Source organism: Diabrotica undecimpunctata, chromosome 6, assembly GCF_040954645.1.
Source record: "Diabrotica undecimpunctata isolate CICGRU chromosome 6, icDiaUnde3, whole genome shotgun sequence".
In the NCBI taxonomy this organism is placed as follows: domain Eukaryota; kingdom Metazoa; phylum Arthropoda; class Insecta; order Coleoptera; family Chrysomelidae; genus Diabrotica; species Diabrotica undecimpunctata.
In genome coordinates, this window is record NC_092808.1 from 4,976,130 (window position 1) to 4,994,407 (window position 18,278).

At 32.5% G+C, this 18,278-nt stretch overlaps 2 protein-coding genes across 4 annotated transcripts in view; both read left to right on the forward strand.

Annotated features, from left to right (window-relative positions):
• LOC140443034 (uncharacterized) overlaps nucleotides 1-18,278 on the forward strand; it is a 189,103-nt gene that overhangs the window by 140,256 nt on the left and 30,569 nt on the right. The window lies entirely within an intron of this gene.
• Nucleotides 10,050-12,507, forward strand: LOC140443033 (uncharacterized). Its single transcript, XM_072534064.1, has 2 exons — nucleotides 10,050-10,177; nucleotides 10,376-12,507. The coding sequence occupies exons 1-2, from the start codon at nucleotides 10,067-10,069 to the stop codon at nucleotides 12,245-12,247; spliced, it is 1,983 nt and encodes a 660-aa protein (XP_072390165.1). The 5' UTR covers nucleotides 10,050-10,066; the 3' UTR covers nucleotides 12,248-12,507.

The window sequence follows — 18,278 nt, forward strand, 5'->3', positions numbered from 1 at the left end:
CAGCTAAGAAGAAGGACGTGGAGACGTTACTTGTGAAAATGTATGGTGATGACTGGCAGAAACATGACTTTTTATCTTGGTATAAGACCATAATAGTGGAAGTCCAGGACGACGAAATTGATGCTGACGAAGTGGACGAATCCTGTGATTGTCTAGAACCTGACATTGGACTACACATTTAAACATTTATATTTTGTGAAAAGTGTCGTTGGTAAATGTTAGCCATTTTTCAAGATATTTTTTGTAACAATGTAACATGTCCTTTTTTTAAAATGTATTTACAGGTTTATTTATACCTTCAGATTTGAAATATTTACTAAGAGTCAGTTAATTTCAATAAATAAAATGATATATGCTAATTTATCCGATTTTTCATGTAAGGTTATTTATTACAGTATACTCCCTCAATAACGAACACGGTTATTACGAGGTTTCGCTTATAACGAGATACATTAGACGTCCCGTGAAATTTCTATTGAACTATAACCGTCTATAGCGAGGCAAATTTGGTTATAACGAGAGAAAATAAGATCCAAAAACGTGTTTTTTACGTTTTTAGTCCGGTCGGTCGTGGTTACAAATAAATACCTTTTCAAACAGCCCCTCAATAAACTTAACTGCAGCCCGCAATAAACTTCTTTACAATGAATAAATACAACTGTTTCACATCTTTAGAAAATATATGATAGAATGATACTGGACCATTTAAAGCAGTTAAAAATAACAGAGTTCTTAAAATTGCAGAAGCAATAGTTTATGTTATCCTTGAAAATACGATTTATACATTATGTAGTTGGAAAAAAATATAAGTACAGCTTTTTTGTTTTAACATATATCATTGATAATAAAAGTAAACAACTCTTTTATATTTTAATATATTTCATTGACAATAAAAGTAAATACCTTTTTTTCAAAAACGTCATTCAAACAATATTTATTAGCATCTTATATTGCTCCGAATGGCTTCACTATAGGAAGTTAATGGTTTAGAAAACTACAGATTCATATGTATGCACAGTATTGATTGTCTGATATAACGAGATCGGCTTATAACGAGGTAATTAGTCTGTCATTTCAGTTCTCGTTATAGAGGGAGTCTACTGTAATACGTTTTTTGCGATTTCCCTAAAACTTCTTAAGGTGGACATGATTGATTTTGATTGACACCTCCTCATTTAGTCCCACGTTTTGTTAAAATTTTCTTTTTGCCGCGGTCGTCAAATAAATTTGTTTCATCGTACTTAAAAATGTTGTTAGCTAGAACATCGACGAGTTCATTCTGCAATTTGTTAAGGTAGTCTCTTATAGTGGTTTCACTGATTTCTGCTCTCGATCGTTTGATGTTGCTTGCAAGACGTTGAATTAACAACGGATTTCGTTTAAGGAAAGCATTTAACCAGTCATTTCCTGGCAAGTTATTTTTAAATTGCTTCCTAATTCGACTATCACGATCTAAATAATTTTTCACTAAACTTCGTAAATCTGTCTGATCCAATGGAAATCCGTATAAAGATAAGCTACAAATATGAGACGTGAAGACGTCCTCTATTCTCCATCTATTTTTTAAAATACTCACTGGCACTCCAAATTCTATTGAAGCTTTTCTCTGAGATAGAACTCCAAATAGCTCTGATAGCTTCTAGATCTCCCTCGACTGTGTCTGCCGTGTAATTTCCATAATTTCTACTACCAGTAACACGTTTGTAATTTATTATTACTATTACTTGCACATCGCTATTTTATCAACAGCCTAACTGCTAATACAGGGAATAATTCCAAGAAACAATGATCCTCGTATAGAACAAATAAACTGTAACTAAAAAAGAAGGTCCAGAAAAAGAAAACTATTACGTAAAAAGTATTTTACTCTAACGACAAGTATATAGAAGAACAGACAAAGGGCTTCACGTACGACTGTAGTGAAAGCAATTGAAAATGGATTATGAAATAAAAATGTGAAACGAATGGGGGCTGTTGAATGGGGCAATTACAAACGGTCCCGTTTTAGGACCACGGACAGATAATAAAATCAATTCTATTTTCCTCCGGCTTTCTACACCTGTCGGACCTTTTCTTTGGAATGCCCATTCCGCAACTTGATTTACTTTATAAAATTGATGGCTTTATCCTCAACAAAAATTCTTTTCAAAATCAGACACTTTGTGTAAAGCCTCGGTTAAAAGGGGAGTTTTACGACGAAGAAAAACTGTCTTATAATTAATTCATTTTTTTGGTTATTTCAAGCAGGTGTATCAAAATAAATAAAACAATTATTGTCATCTATGGCTAATCGCTTTAGACAGACAGAAGTCTCTTTGTCAAAGTATTGTAACTAATTTCCATTTTGCTTTTACTACAAAGTAAAGCAATGAATTGTACACCTCTATAAGAAGTTATACCAATAGAAAAATTTATTTCATGGTGATAATAATTATTGGATATTAATATTTGTTGATAATATTTGTTTAATTTTGTAAAGAAGTATTTTGTGAACAAACTTATCAAAAGTTTGACTTCAATCTGGTGATACCATTGGGCAGTATTCGTTTTCTTCTAATGCGGAGTTTATTTTAATGAGTTATTCGGTGGCATTCCTGGATAGTTGAGTGTTTTCGTCGAAATCCAAACTGATAATTTGGTATCCAGATTACGCCTGTAAAGTCTGGATCCATTCCTTTTATTAAAAGTTTTTTTAGTAATTTAGAGATTGTTGATAACAGTCTGATAGGTCGATAAAATCAGACTTCACTGGGACGCTTTCCTGGTTTTGAGAATAAAAGTATTTCTGCAATTTTTAGATTTTATACGCCAATAATTACACTTAATATTGCGTTAAATATATATCTAAGGATTACTATACCCTTCTTGGACAATTCTTTTAGCATTTTTGGTGTTATTAGGTCAATTCCTGGTGACTTTTTCATATTTAGTCTCAAGATTTCTTCTTTAAGTTCTTTTGGCGTTATTAGTCTTATTGGCTTTACAAATGATTGTTTTGAATTTAAAAAATTAATAATTTCTTGATCGTTTTCATTGTTGTGTGGTTGGAATAATCTTGCTAAATGTTCAGCAAATAATTCTGATTTTTCACTTTTTGCCCATTGATTCTGTGCGTCTGTGGTTTTTCGTACTGGTGGCGATATTGTTTTGGGTTTTAAAGATGATTTGATTGGTTTCCATATTCAATGATCGTATCTATTAAGTTGTGTTACGTATTTTTTGACTGATTCTTCTCTTGCAATTTTTAGTTGTGTTTTTAATTTATTAGTTAAGGGATTGTAAAACAATTTTTTTAAAATCAAACAAGCAAATAAACAAACTTTTTTATTTTTGCCCGATTTTATTTTTATCTGCCTCGTTCGGTGTTACCTCTTTAGCAGAAGTTGGAAAAATTATAAATATATTAGAGAATTATTTTTAAATTTACAAAAATATAATGAGGTTTTTGTTTGAAGTCTATTTTTATTGATTCCTTTTTAATCAATTTACATTAACATTTATCTGTACAATTCGAGAACCGGTGGCACGGTGACAAGGAAACATTCGTCCGCTCGGTTTGGAGTCTCGATATGAACTAGATTTTAAATAAAGAGAAAATCATAATATATGGTGAATAGTGGAAATCAGAATTATATAGGACAGTTCTTTAAGATAATAATCCAGTTAAGAATAATTTTTTTCACAATTCGGCAAGTAACATTAACAATCAGAAATGAAGAGAACTAAGAAATTCTGAAAAGAATTGCTAAAAGTAGTACGGATGCTGGAAGTCTAACTAATATGTACAGGTCGAACTTTTATTAGACCTACAGTGTTTTATGCAAGCGAGTCCTGGATGCTTAATAAAGATATGGAAAATTAGATAGATGAGAGCGAAAGAGCAAAGAATTTCTGGCGAAGAAGAACTTATAACGAATTTATAGAAATATATGGAAAAACAAAATAAAAATGCTTGCTACAATTGAAAAATTAATATAACCCGGTCATATAGCTAGAATGAAAGAGAAAGGAATTTCCAAATAAATAAAGAAAAAATGGATGAATTTAGTAAAAGAAGATCTGATAATGTGTCATATAATTTATCAACTATTAATATATTTCCAACATAACCACAAAAACTATGATGAAACGTCTACATCGAGTAATAACTAACATATTAATAATTAGAGATTTCCCAGTATTTAAAAAGTGATAAATTGGCTGTCCAAAACTTGACAAATTTTTCAATGGGTTCTTTATATTCGTTAATAATTTCTACTTTAAAAGGGAAAAGTTTCGCCTTCCCTTTGATGGTAGGTAATTTTTTATCGGCCTCTTCGTCGCCCCTCTTGTTTACAGACTTTTCTAAATCTTTTTAGTTGACGAGCCTTCTGCGATATTTTTAATGAAATAAATTAAAAGGCCAACGTAAATTATGGTTCGATGGACGCTTTTTTGTCGTCGCAAACCAAGGGCGTGCACTTAACTTATTAAAAAGTACATTTTCGGGGGAATTGCTCATGTATTTTTAAGTATTTAGTCACTGCATCTTCTAATAAGTCAATGACGGATCCATGTAATATCACTGTATTCAATTTTAAGCAAAATATTGTATCAATCAATAGCCAATGAACAGTTTCAAAAATGGCTTGTTTGGTTAAAACAGCTTCCAGAAATAGAGAAGGTTTCAATTCCAAGAAACTTTCTTAATAAACTTGAAAACTGGAAGGATACCAATACGCAAATGCACATATTTGTAGATGCCAGCGAACACGCAAGTACTTGTGTAGCATATCTAAGAATAATAAAAAAGGATATCATAGAGTGTACTTTGATTGGAGCGAAAACACATGGTGCGGCAATGGGTTCAAGGTTTGCTTAAAACCTTTTTTAACATCTTTCCATAACTGTGCACAACGTTGTTTATTGGACAGATTCTTCAACAGTTTTAAGCTGGTTAAGAAGTGAAGATCCAAGAAAATTACCAAAATATGTAGCTTATGATGGTGGCCGAAATTCAACAAAACTCAACGGTTTCACATTGGACATATACTACTATACTACTATGAATAACATAGCCGACGAAGCTACTAAATTGACAAAACGGCCCAGTTTGAAAAACACGAGGTGTTGGTTTAAAGGTCCTGATTTTCTGTATCAATTAGAAAATAGTTGGTCTCCAGACACCACCCTTAAAAAGGAAAAAGGTGATGAAATATTAACCACTCATGAAGTAAAATTTAATAGTCCACTTTTAATAGATTTTTAAAGATTCAGTCAATTTAATAAAATTTTAAGAGCAACTGCGTATATGTTTCGAATTTTAAGAATTGTTTATGCAAAATTGATGAAATCTGAAGAGCCTAAAGGAATATTAACTTAGGAAGAACTTTTATAGGATGCTAAGAATATTTTAATAAAGCAAACTCAATGTGAATATTACAAAAATGAAATAAAACAAGTAAAAACTAATAATTCTGGTAGTTTACAGAAAACAGTTAATAAATCAAGTAGTTTATTTAAATTATCGCCATATCTGAATGAAGATGGTTTACTTCGTATAAGAGGAAGATATATAAAGCTAGAGATGTAATTTCTAGTTACTAGTTGTTAAAGACTATCACAAAAGATATCACTATAGAAATCATAAAATTGTAGTAACTGAGATAAGACAAAAAATTTATATACCAAAATTTAGACAACCAGTTAATAAGATTGGGACCAATTGTCAAAATTGCAAAATCAAATTTTCTAAGCCAAAACCACCAGAAATGTCACCTCTACTACCATGTAGACTTTTACTGAAACATTTACTGCTCCGTTTACACACACTGGTATGGATTATTTTGGTCCAATAAATGTAACTGTTGGAAGACGGACGAAGAAAAGATGGGGAGCATTATTTACGTGTCTCATGAGTAGAGCAGTCCATCTCGAAGTAGTTTACAAACTAGATGTGGACAGTTTTATACTATGTTTGAGAAATTTTATTAACAGAAGAGGACGACCAAGGCATATTTATTGTGATCGATGGTAGTGAGAGGTAAGCTGCAAAAGATTGACAGTAAATTAATAGCCAATTCACTGATTAACTCAGAGCTAAAATTTCATTTCAACGCACCCCTTTCTCCACAGATGGGTGGGCCTGAGAGCACCTAGTGAAAGCGGTTAAAATTGCATTATATGATTCATTACCAACCTGGAACCCTACTCACCAATTACTTTATAGTTGTCTCATAGCTGCAGAAAATATAGTAAACTGAACACCACTTACTTATCTTTCAATAGAATCTGAATCTCTAACCCCAAATCATTTTTTAACTGAATCTTCAAACGGAGATAAACCAATTGTATTTTTAAACGAAGATGTTAAAGTATTGAAATTTAATTATTTATACAGAGAGCAATTTGCAAATAAATGTTGATGACGCTTTATTTCTGAACACATACCTGAACTACTACTTAGAGCAAAATGGCATAAATAAGTTGTACCAATTAAACATGGCGATATTGTAATTATATGTGATAAAGATTTACCAAGATGCAATTGCCCAAAGGGTAAGGTAATAATTGAAGTTAAAAAATCACCTGATAAGCAAGTGGGACGAGCAATAATTCAAACAAAAAATTGAATATATGAACGTCCTGTTATAAAATGAGCAGTAATACCAATAAATAGAGACCAAAAAGATGATGAAAATTAAGTGGTACAGTTTCTCTTTCGGATAAAACTGTACCGGGTGTTAGTGTTACGAATATTTATTATTTGTATGGAATATTTATTTAAACACCCTGTATTTTGTTTTATCATGTTACGCAAAATTCTCCGTTGACACTGTTCTAAAGACTATGTCAGATATAATATTAAAACTTCAAAAAACAAACTGTCACCGATTAGGAAAAAAATTTAAATAATTTAGCAGACAGCAAAAGAACAGTAAGTAATGGGAATTAATTAGTTTTTTATATTGTTAATTTAATATATTGTAGGAATTTAAGTTGTTTTTTCGCAAATAAAAACAGTAAACTACAAATCCGTCAATTGCTCGCTGTACAATAAAGACAAATTCTCAACACTAATATATTTTTTAAAAGTATCCAGGAGAAATATATTGAAAGTATATGAAAATTTTTTAAATTATGCACCTTATGTACAAAGGAAAGAAACCTTTCAATTGAGCCCAAAGTAGAAGTTGAATTGAAAACTAAGTTAAGGTAAACTTTCAGATGTGTGATTAATATTTTGGTTGAGAATCTAAGGTTATTGATTAATGATAAACTTGAATAGTTGGAGTGAAATGTTTAAAAAATTCGGAACACTGAAGGTATGAAATGGGCACTGTCAGAGAGCGAAGACTAATTAACTTTATTAAAGAAGTTATTTAGTGCGTTTCAAATTATAAAATACTCTTTAACTAAAATCGATCCAATTTAACAAGTTCATCTTCTGAGGAAGGAAATAGGGTTTTGTCGAATGTTATATTTATTAAGAGTACCCAGTTCTGTTAATTTAACTTTTTCGTATTAGTTTTTTAATGCACCTTAGATACAATTTTATTTATATACCTAGGCTACAAAATTCTTTCATAAATATTCTCGGTATATTTCATTTTATTACCGGCAAACTCCCGACGCCAGTGAATCAAGATGACGGCTTTAAAAATAATTAAACGAAGGTAGGGCAATAATTAGGCATCAGCATTTCTGAAGACGTGAATAATGAAATAAAAATTGTTTCAAGAGGTATTAAAATGTGCGGAAAATGTTTCTCGCGCCCTATCGCCGGTGAAATGAAAGTAGTGGAAATTGCAACTCCTGAAGAAAACGTTCGTTATTATTGTAGGGCGTGCATTTTATTGCTTCCATCAGTTTTCGCCTTCACGGATTTGAGTTCGATAGTTTTATTGCTTTTATCTACCTTACGGTGCAGTTACTTTTATTTCAATGATGCGATATTAGCATCTGAAACGGTTTTAGATGGAGTTTGTTACACTGTTTTTTTTTAGACTTTGATATTTATTCAGTAAAGTAGGATGTCCATTAGTGATTTAGGATTTTTATTTAGATATTTAATTTAGAGCCTTAAGGAACTTATATCAAATAATGAAAAAATATTCTAGAAATATCATTGCCCTGCAAGAAATGAAAATACCGGGAAATGAAAAAATAAACATAGGAATTGATGTGCCCTCAAATAAACGGATACATGCAAATTACAGGAACAGTCGGTTGGGATCGTAAGGCCCAGCTTTTATTTTACACAATACATTAGAAAATATTAAAATAAAACTATTTGATATATGCACAATCTTTTTTTATTTTAGTTTTATTACATCTTATCCATTTTAAAACCAATGAAAAAATAAACAACATTTTTAAGAAAATGCAAAAAAAAGTTAACAAAAACGTACTTCTCTTACATTTAATACCCAATTCTAATCCGAATTTCAATTTTCACTGCAGTCTTCGCAAATCAGTTTAACATGCTCTAATCATAGCCATTTTTTGGCATTTGAAACAAAATATCATATTTTACGATTTGGACAATAGGCTCAACGACCTCGTGTATTTGGACGCAGAGGTGCTGGATCTGCATGTACTCCAATTAATTTTTGAGCGATATTTCTAATATCCTTTTGTAAATGAGGGTCTCGTGCTTTGGTTAGCATGTTCTCCCTGGTCAAAGCTAAGCCAATTGATTTTAGAAACAATATTTGTTCAGAAATTAGGTCGTTTTCATTTGCATTACATTTATGTATGACGTGAGAGTTTATGCCTGAAATGTTGAGTAAATTATAAAAAATGACCATTGGACATCTTCGGGTGTTTCTGCCTACGTTATAAGCTGCACATAACAATAGGAAAATAAATTTACTTGTCGAACTCACAAAAGTTACTCGAATAGTCGGGTAGAGTCTGACAGACCAAAAGTGCAAATAACTAGCGAACTATTATACACTAATGCACACTCCGTTGTTTACTCTTGTTCGATATGTGGACGGAAATTTACTTATGAACGCAGCACACTCCGACATAAAATAAGCAATAAGGCATTGGAAATAGATTGAAAGAAAGAAATAAATTGTCGCTGGTCTCACAGGCCCCATCCGACTACTCAACGGTTAAGAGTGGGGGATCACGAGACACTTTGGAGTGGGATTTATGGTGTCCAAGAAAGTAAACAAAGTAGTTTTAGATTTTCAAGCAATACTAGATCGAATATGTTACTTAAGATTAAAAGGAAAGTACAGAAAAATAAGTATCATTAATGTACATGTGCCCACTGAAGATAAATATTTAGAAATAAAACAGAGTTCTATGAAAAGCTAAGCACTCTAATAGGGAATATACAGAACTAAGATATAAAAATAATCATTGGAGACATGAATGTGAAAGTCGGAAAAGAAGAAATATATAAAAGAATAAGAGTTCAATAAAGTTTGCATAAAGAATCCAATCAAAATTAACAAAATGAAAACAGCTAGCACAAGTTTTGATCATAAAGACCTTCATAATGGTAACAGGGATTTCTCGCGACGAAAAAGTAAAAAACCAGATAGATCATGTTCTAAAAGAAATCAAAAAAATATGCTAAGACAATAGTCGATTGAAGGAGTTATAGAGGGGCAGATATCAACAGTGACCATACACTAGTAATAGAAAAATTAAAACAAGAGTTACCAATAATTATTAGGAAAAGATTAATGAAACATGAAAACAAAGTTATCGGAGAATACCAGGGAAGATTTAGACCAAAAAGAGCAAATAATGACCAAATAAGTATTTTAAAATTAATTCAAAATAATAGCTACGAACAAAACTTAGGATTACATATGTTATTTATCGATTTTAAATAGGCATAGGACTTCATAAACCGAAGAATGCTATATGAGGCCATGAGAATATTAGAAATACCAGAAAGGCTTAGAGGAAAGTAGCCTAATTTCGGATAGTGTCTTAATTTCGGATAGCGGTGTATCTAAAAAAGTTTCTTTATTTGCGAACAGAAACCTATACGTATGTCACGCTGAATACCACAGAGAACATTATCTTCAATTGTTTAGGTAGTAGAGCTGCTCCCCGTTAGATGGCAGTGCCGAAACCACCAAACGTTATTGTGCAGTTTTTTTTCGGTCGTATTTCAAAGCCTATTTTTTCGTGTTTTTATTCCTGTTTGAAGTTTGATCTTTTGGCAGGGGTGAGCTAGAAACCTGTTTTATTTGATTTTGCTACTAATTTAAAGCAGATTTTAATCACATATAAATTAGAGAGCCCTAACCTTAAAAATAAAAAATTCCTAATTTCGGATAGTACAAGTCCCATAATTTCGGATATCCGAAATTAGGAACCTTAAATTGATGATCATGTTAGCATAAAAACTTTTGTTTCTTTTCAGAAGAAAATGCCAAAAACAAGTAAAAAACATAAACAATGGGATCCAGACCGAATGATACGTGCTATCCGTGCCGTCAGGGGAAAGGAAATGGGGTATCTTAAAGCCTCGAAGTTATTTGCTGTTCCGAAATCAACTCTGGAAGATTATGTTAAGCAAGAAAATAAAACTCCGGAGCAGTTGGTTGCTGTTAAAATTGGAAGAAGACCAGTACTTTCTGCAGAAATGGAAGCAGATTTAGTCTCGTATTGCCTAGAAATGGACCGGCGATTTTACGGAATTGGGACCGCTGATATCAAGAGACTTGCATATCAAATAGCTTTACGAAATGGTCTTCGTCATCCATTTGCCCATGCCGAATCTGCCGGTAAAAAATGGTTAAGGGGATTTATGAGGCGAAACGCAGTTTTGTCCCTTAGAAAACCACAAGGAATCTCGAAAGCCCGAATTAAGGGATTTACCCCAGAAAATGTCAGCAGATTCTATGATCTTTTAGAAACGTCAATGGAAAAAGTTAACTTCAACCCCGCAAGAGTTTATAACGTTGATGAAAGCGGCATAACAACGGTTCAGTCCAAGAATACTCGTGTTATAACATTAAAAGGAAAAAAACAGGTTGGATCTGTTACCGCGACTGAAAGAGGCGCATTAGTTACTGTTGTATTTTGTATGAATGCTGCTGGTGGGTTTGTCCCTCCATTATTCGTGTTTCCAAGAAAGAACATGAAAGTGGAATTATTAGATGGATCGCCGCCTGGCTCTATTGCAGCTTGCCATCCATCAGGTTGGATTCAGCAGCACATTTTTTCCCAATGGCTACAGCATTTCGTAGCTCACGTGAAACCATCCCGTGAAGACCCAGTGCTGCTTATTCTTGATGGTCACTACAGCCACACAAGAAATATAGATGTGATAGAAGCAGGACGTGCAAATTTCGTTACAATTTTGTGTATCCCGCCGCACAGTTCACACAAACTACAACCTCTAGATTTGTCTTTTATGTCACCATTTAAAACATATTATTCGCAACAAATTGAGATGTGGTTAAGGCAAAATCCTGGACGCACCATAAACTCGTATCAAATTTGTAAGCTTATGTGCCCGGCATATTTGAAAAGTGCTACTGCAGAAATTTCCGCGAATGGTTTTCGCAAATCTGGAATATATCCTTTTAATAAAAATAACTTTTCTGATCACGATTTTATAATGGAGAGACAAAGAGAAAGAACACCACCACCCATAAATCAAAATCATGGGGAAGTATTACCAACAAGAGGTCAGTCAAGACCAGAACCACAAAGCATTATCGAAAGAACACCTCCAAAACATAACTTAACAAATAAATCATCCAATGGAAATGCAACTGAAACTACGGCAACTATGATAAGAGCTGAGGATATTAGTCCACTGCCTTCTTGCAGTTATACCTCACAAACAAACAAACAAAAAAATCCTCGAAAAGGTTCTAGTTGGATAATAACTAGTACACCTTATAAAGATGAACTTGAACGAAGTGTAGCCGAACAAGAAAGAAAAAAGTCTTTGAAAGAAAAGAAACCAAAAATAAGCAACGAATTAAATCAAGTCAACAGAAAAAAAACTCCACGCCAAAAAAAGCAAAAGAAAAAAATTGAATCGAGTAGTAGTGACACTTCACATCCTGGTGATGACCTTATTTTGGATGATGATTCTGATATGGATGTAGACGATGAAGATGGAGACACAGAATGTATGTTTTGTGACAGTTTATATTCCGAAGATACACACGGTGAGAAGTGGATAAGGTGTATAAAGTGCTTCAAGTGGTGTCATGAGATGTGCGCCAATGCTGATAAGAAGAAAACCTATATTTGCGACTTTTGTCAAGATGTGTAACTATTCTTATGATGAACAAAATGGTGTCTTAATTTCGGATAGGGTATCCGAAATTAGGAGACCTAAAATTTTTGACATACAAAAGCACTAATTTTATTGAACAATATTTTTTGTAAAAAAGATTTTCAATAAATTGTCTATGATAATAAAATTAGTTTCTATATTACTCTGCAAGTACTCTTGAGTAGATAAAAGTTTAAAATGTGTTATTAGGTGAAAAATATGACACTAATTGTAAATGGTATCCGAAATTAGGCTACTTTCCCTTATAAGGTTAGTGCGACTGATGCTTAGAAATACGAGCAATAGGGTAACAATGGAAAAAAGCTTTTCTTCAAACATTTTGACGCAAAACAAATCAGATGACATCTTATCTTAGACATATAATCAGGCACGAGAGATGCCCTTAACTAATAATGAGATAAAATATAGGAGGAAAACACGATTTGGCAGACGACACATGAATTGGCTACGTAACTTCAAAGAATGGACAGTATTAGACCTACAAACAAAAAAAAAGCCAAAAATAGAGATAAATTTACAGAAGAATTTTGGCGAATGTTCGGTAATGAACTGTTTCGCCTGTCTTTGTCTTTGTGAATTCCTCCACCATTTCAGAGGTGGCTTGGCTTCCTCGTACGCTCTTCAAAGAACTTTGACTATCGCAGGTGAAGTATCCTCTGCTAAGTCTATTTTTTTGATGGACTGTTGATGTGTTTGTATAGCTAGCCTTGATAAAGACTAGCTATTTCTTACATAGTAAAGTAACACCAATTGTAGTAGAAGTAAAATCAGCCTCAGAGTCTTGAAGATGAAGAAAGGAGCAGAGCCCCAGCAGGAGAGCTCATAGAGTGTAGGTGACTCTAGGAGAACCCGTGAAGGATTAACTTGGCTGACCTGAAAATCGCTTATGTAGCAATTTTAGGGATTTCCAGGTCAATTGGCCAATAGGAAGGATTTCGAGGTGGGGCGATGTGGATCGGAGAACCTGTGGATAATCTCAGAACCTGTGGTCCAAGACCTACAAAGGGTTGTCGTGATAGTAATTTTTAATATTTTTCCTTTCCTTTTGTTTTCGACTTTGTAGAAGGTCATGGTACTTGAAGAAGAAAAGGAACAAGACATTAATCCAGACACAAAACAAAGCAAATTTATAGAGGAAATTTATGACAGGGAATTAAATAATTTAAAATATACAGTCCTGAAATAATAATATATTCATCCGGTAAGTGTAAACATGCAAGATATTTAATTATTTCAAAACGCAAAATCCACTTTCAAAATGCAACAATTTTGCCTAAATCTATATGTATTTGTTTAAAGACTAAATAAACAAAAATACGAATAAGACGAGATCAGTAAAAAGACGTATACGCAACTAACGGATTCAGATTTATTTGTTTAATTATAATTTAATTATAGAAATGTCTCCCTTAATCCCATAAATTTAGTGACAGTATCGCTACAAATCTCGGACTTCAGCTAAAAGCATTTTCTTGCAAATGTGTTCGTCGCTTCCCGAGCATAAAAAAAAAAAAACAAAAACTATTAGTTTCCGAAAAGGATATAAATTGATATACTTGCAATTTTAACCCAATCAAAACAGTCGTTTGGACACTTGGAGATGTATTAGATATAATTAAAGACCGTTAAATGCATTCAAAAATTCACAAATAAACTAACTTCCTGTAGCTGGCTGTATACCATGTATCACAAAAAATTTATTTAAAAATAACTTTATAAAAGGTATAATATTAAAAACCTTATCGGGCTACATCACAGAACGTTTCGAAATTAATATTTCATCATCAGTGTTATCTGGATGTACATGTTTAAAGCCACCAAATATATTGGTAAAAACCTTTTAAATATTGTTCTGAAGCTATTTTCTTGTGGCATTTTAAATTAATTACTATTTAACTGGGAATAAGCCACAATTAAAGGTTAAAATACGTTTATTGACGTTTCAATTTCCAATTCGGAAATCGTTCTCAAAATACAATCATTAGTAAATTAAACAAATTTTGTTTTTGTTACTTAGTGAAAATTTTTTTAAATAACAAACATATAAAATCGGAATTTGGTATTTATTGAAGGTAAACTAAATGCAAGATCAAATACTTACCATGTCGGGATAGTATTATGAGGTTTTTTTCCTGGTTTTTCCCTCATAATTTACTATGGAATCACTAACAGGAGAATTTTACTGTCATCATGGCATGTATTTGTCTTTTTAAAGACGAATTACATGTTATGATCTTTTCTGACGGATATTCTCAAGTTAAAGTTGATTTCATGTAATCGAATGAACTATCTTATAAGTAAAGTCGTCCCAGGAACGCAACTCAACAATATTGGCAATATCATTTTAAAGTCGTCTACTTTAAAATGTATAATGTATGTCTGAATTGTCAATATAGATGAGTCAGATAAAATTAAATTATTAGAAGAATTTTTCACTAAGTAACCAAAACAAAATTTGTTTAATTTACTAATGATTGTATTTTGAGAACGATTTCCGAAGTGGAAATTGAAACGTCAATAAACGTATTTTAACCTTTAATTGTGGCTTATTCCCAGTTAAATAGTAATTAACCTTTTAAATGTTGTTAAATTACCTTTGAGTTACATTTTTTATCTTTATAGACTATGATGTTAAAGTTACAACAGGAATGGATAACATGACAATTTGGTGGGAGTTTTTTGGTTTCACTAGGTGCTTCACCTGGTTTCATTATTAGTAAGAGCCAATTTATTGTGTTTATTCCAAAATGTTTAATATGCTCCGTTCTAATATCATCCAAGCCAGCTGCTTTATCCAACTTTCAATACACAAATGCATGCTAGAAATTCTTCATAGGTAAAGTGATTAGCATATATATTATTTTTATGACCTATAGCACGTTTTAACATGGGCTTGTTTTGTTTTCTAGATGTTTCTCCGTTCAGTAAGAAGTGATGTGCATTTGATCCAATGTTATTTTTTTTATGTCATAGTATTGGTTTGTAGAATCGTTGCTAAGGGTTTTTTTAGCAATTTCCAAGTACTCTGGATATTTTTTCCATATCTAATTGGCCCACCAAGTTACTCCATTTTTTGGTTCCATATTGTTTTTATTAGCTCTTCATCAAGCTCGATTGTTTTATCGGAGAAAGGATCATTGTCATATTCTTGTTGGTATTATTGCAGTAGCGCTTTGGAATTATCATAAAGACCTGCGATATATTCCATTATATACATATGACAAAACATTCTAAAATATTCTGAAGGACCTACGAGATGGGCTGAACATTTATATAAAAGTTTGGAAGATTCCTACTTGTTCTTTTTTAGACAGTCACTATTCTTCTTCCTTTGCCCTATCTGTTTCGGACGTTGGCTATTAACAAGGCTATTTTGACTTTGTTTACGGCACCTCTGAACAGTTCGGTCGATGTTAGTCCGAACCATTGTCGCAGGTTATGCATCCATGAGTGTCGTCTTCTTCCCGGTCCCCTCCTACTGTCGATTCTTCCTTGGACTATTAACTGTAGCAGACGGTACTTAGTATGCCTTATGACATGCCCGAAGTACTCAAGCTTCCGTTTCTTTACGGTGAAGATTATTTCTTTGCTTTTGCCTATTCTCTGCATTACTTCCACGTTAGTGATGTGGTCTGTCCAGGATATCCGAAGAATACGGCGATATATCCACAGCTCAAAGGATTCTAGTTTCTTCAGGGTGGCTTCCGTTGTGGTCCATGCCTCTGCTCCATAGAACAAGACCGGGAAGACATAACACTTGACCAGTCTTAATTTTAGTTCCATTGAGATTTTGCTTGTGAACCACTTTTTCATATTGTTGAACGCGTTTCGCGCTTTTTCAATTCGTGATCTTATTTCTGTTGACTGATCCCATTTTGACAAACATGACTGTAGACGAATTATTCCACGTTGCAAAAGATAGAGAAGCCTTTAAAAATGTGGTCGCCAACCTCCGTTAATGGGGACGGCATAGGAAGAAGAAGAAGATCCCATTTTGTGTTGACTGTGGTTCCAAGGTATGTGTATGTCTCCACTTGTTCTATTTTTCGGTTGTTTAATGTCAATTGCATCGGAGGTTGTTGTGTTCTGCTAATGAGCATTTGCTAATGCATTTAATTTTGGTTGTATTGAGTTCTAAACCATATTCTTGACTTGCTGTGTGTATGCTTTGCATGAGTCTTTGGAGCTCGTTGCAGTCATTTGCGATAATAACTGTGTCACTATCATTGTCTATGTGTGTCTATCTAGTCACTATTAGAAATTCTTATTTAATGAAAGATTTAAAATCGGAAACCTAAACTGTATTCATTAAAACTGAAGACACTCTTTGTATTGCTTTACGAGCGTGATGATCAACTTTTTCACTGCCTTGTAGACCAATGTGAGATACAATCCAAATAAAACAAAGGTGGTGTGTTTAATCATTTAGACGATGAAGTTGATGTCTTATTAGATAATAACAATTACTGATTTTACACTATCAATAATATAGCTGTAGTTGACTAATCTACGCTTTTTGAAAATTGGAAAATTTGAAACTGAAAAAAAGAGGAACTAAAACAAACAAAAAAATATTTAATTAGGTATGCAATAAATTTATGTACTTATTAACAATTTTATGTTTCTTTAGGGTAAAGAAAACTCATGTTCTTTACCACTGAGGAGTGTAATTTTGGCTTAAAGACTTAAAACTTGCTCATATGCATTTTATGTTGTATTATATTCAAAATAGTCATATTATTATATACAGGGTGGTCCTTAAGTAATTGTACAAAAAAAACAGTAGATTCTACACTTTAAAATATTACTATTTAAGCCAAATTGCTTTAATAAAATGTTGATATTAAGAAAGATACAGGGTGTTAAAGTGCAAAATTAATATTGTATTTTTCGCTATAACTTTCATGTTTGAAAACATTTATGTATAAAAATTTACAACTGGGTACTTTTAAATATGAGAAATTATAATTTGATGTACACTTTTATGTAACTGATAGAGGGCGCCGTGAAAATTGAAACGTCAATAAACGTATTTTAACCTTTAATTGTGGCTTATTCCCATTTAAATAGTAATTAAGAATTATTGTGCAGCTGACTTATAAAATGTATTTATCTCGAAAACGGTTAAATTTTCAGGTTACTAACAAGTATACCTTTTCTTTGTAAAAATAATGCATCTTTAATATGTTTTAACACAAATAAAGCTAACTTAAAGAGCAAAAAAGTTAAGCGCAAATTTATGCCACACATGTAGCATATGTGGCGCCCTCTATTAGTTACATTTAAGTAAGTATACAATTATAATTTATCCTACTCAAAAGCATCCAACTGTAAACTTTTGTCCAAAAATATTTACAAACGTAAAAGTTATAGCGAAAATTAAAATTTTTAATTTCCACTTCAACACCCTGTATCTTTCTTAATATCAACATTTTATTAAAGCAAATTGGCTTAAATCGTAATATTTTAAAGTGCAGAATCTACTGTTTCTGTTTGTACAATTACTTAAGGACCACCCTGTATACATAGTATGAAGGCCGTGGTAATATTCTCCTATAAAAACTATTCTATTACGTTAATACAAATAAAGTATACATGAATTTGTATATCTATAAAAATAATCTTGTATCGGTGCCTTTTACATCATGATTTTCTTGCAAATACTCTTCTAGAGAGAAAGAAATAAAAATAAAATTGGCAACTAGTAGATTACTTTGCTGCTAAGCCTTAACACCGAACTTTACGAAGAAATTTATCATCGAAAATATTCTAGTAAGCCGATTTTGTTGTAGCGGGACCGAAAACTTCCTGGTCGTTCGACGACATCAGTCAAAAATGTAAATAAAAATCCCGTATATATTATTGCTACATGCCTAAGAATATCCCGAGCAGTAATGGAAAATAGCTAAAACGGTTTTTCGATAGTGGTCTATGTTCGATTTGGTCTATGTTCGATAAAGTAGTCAGAATGCGGCAAATATGTCGTGAAATTTTCATGTTCATGCAT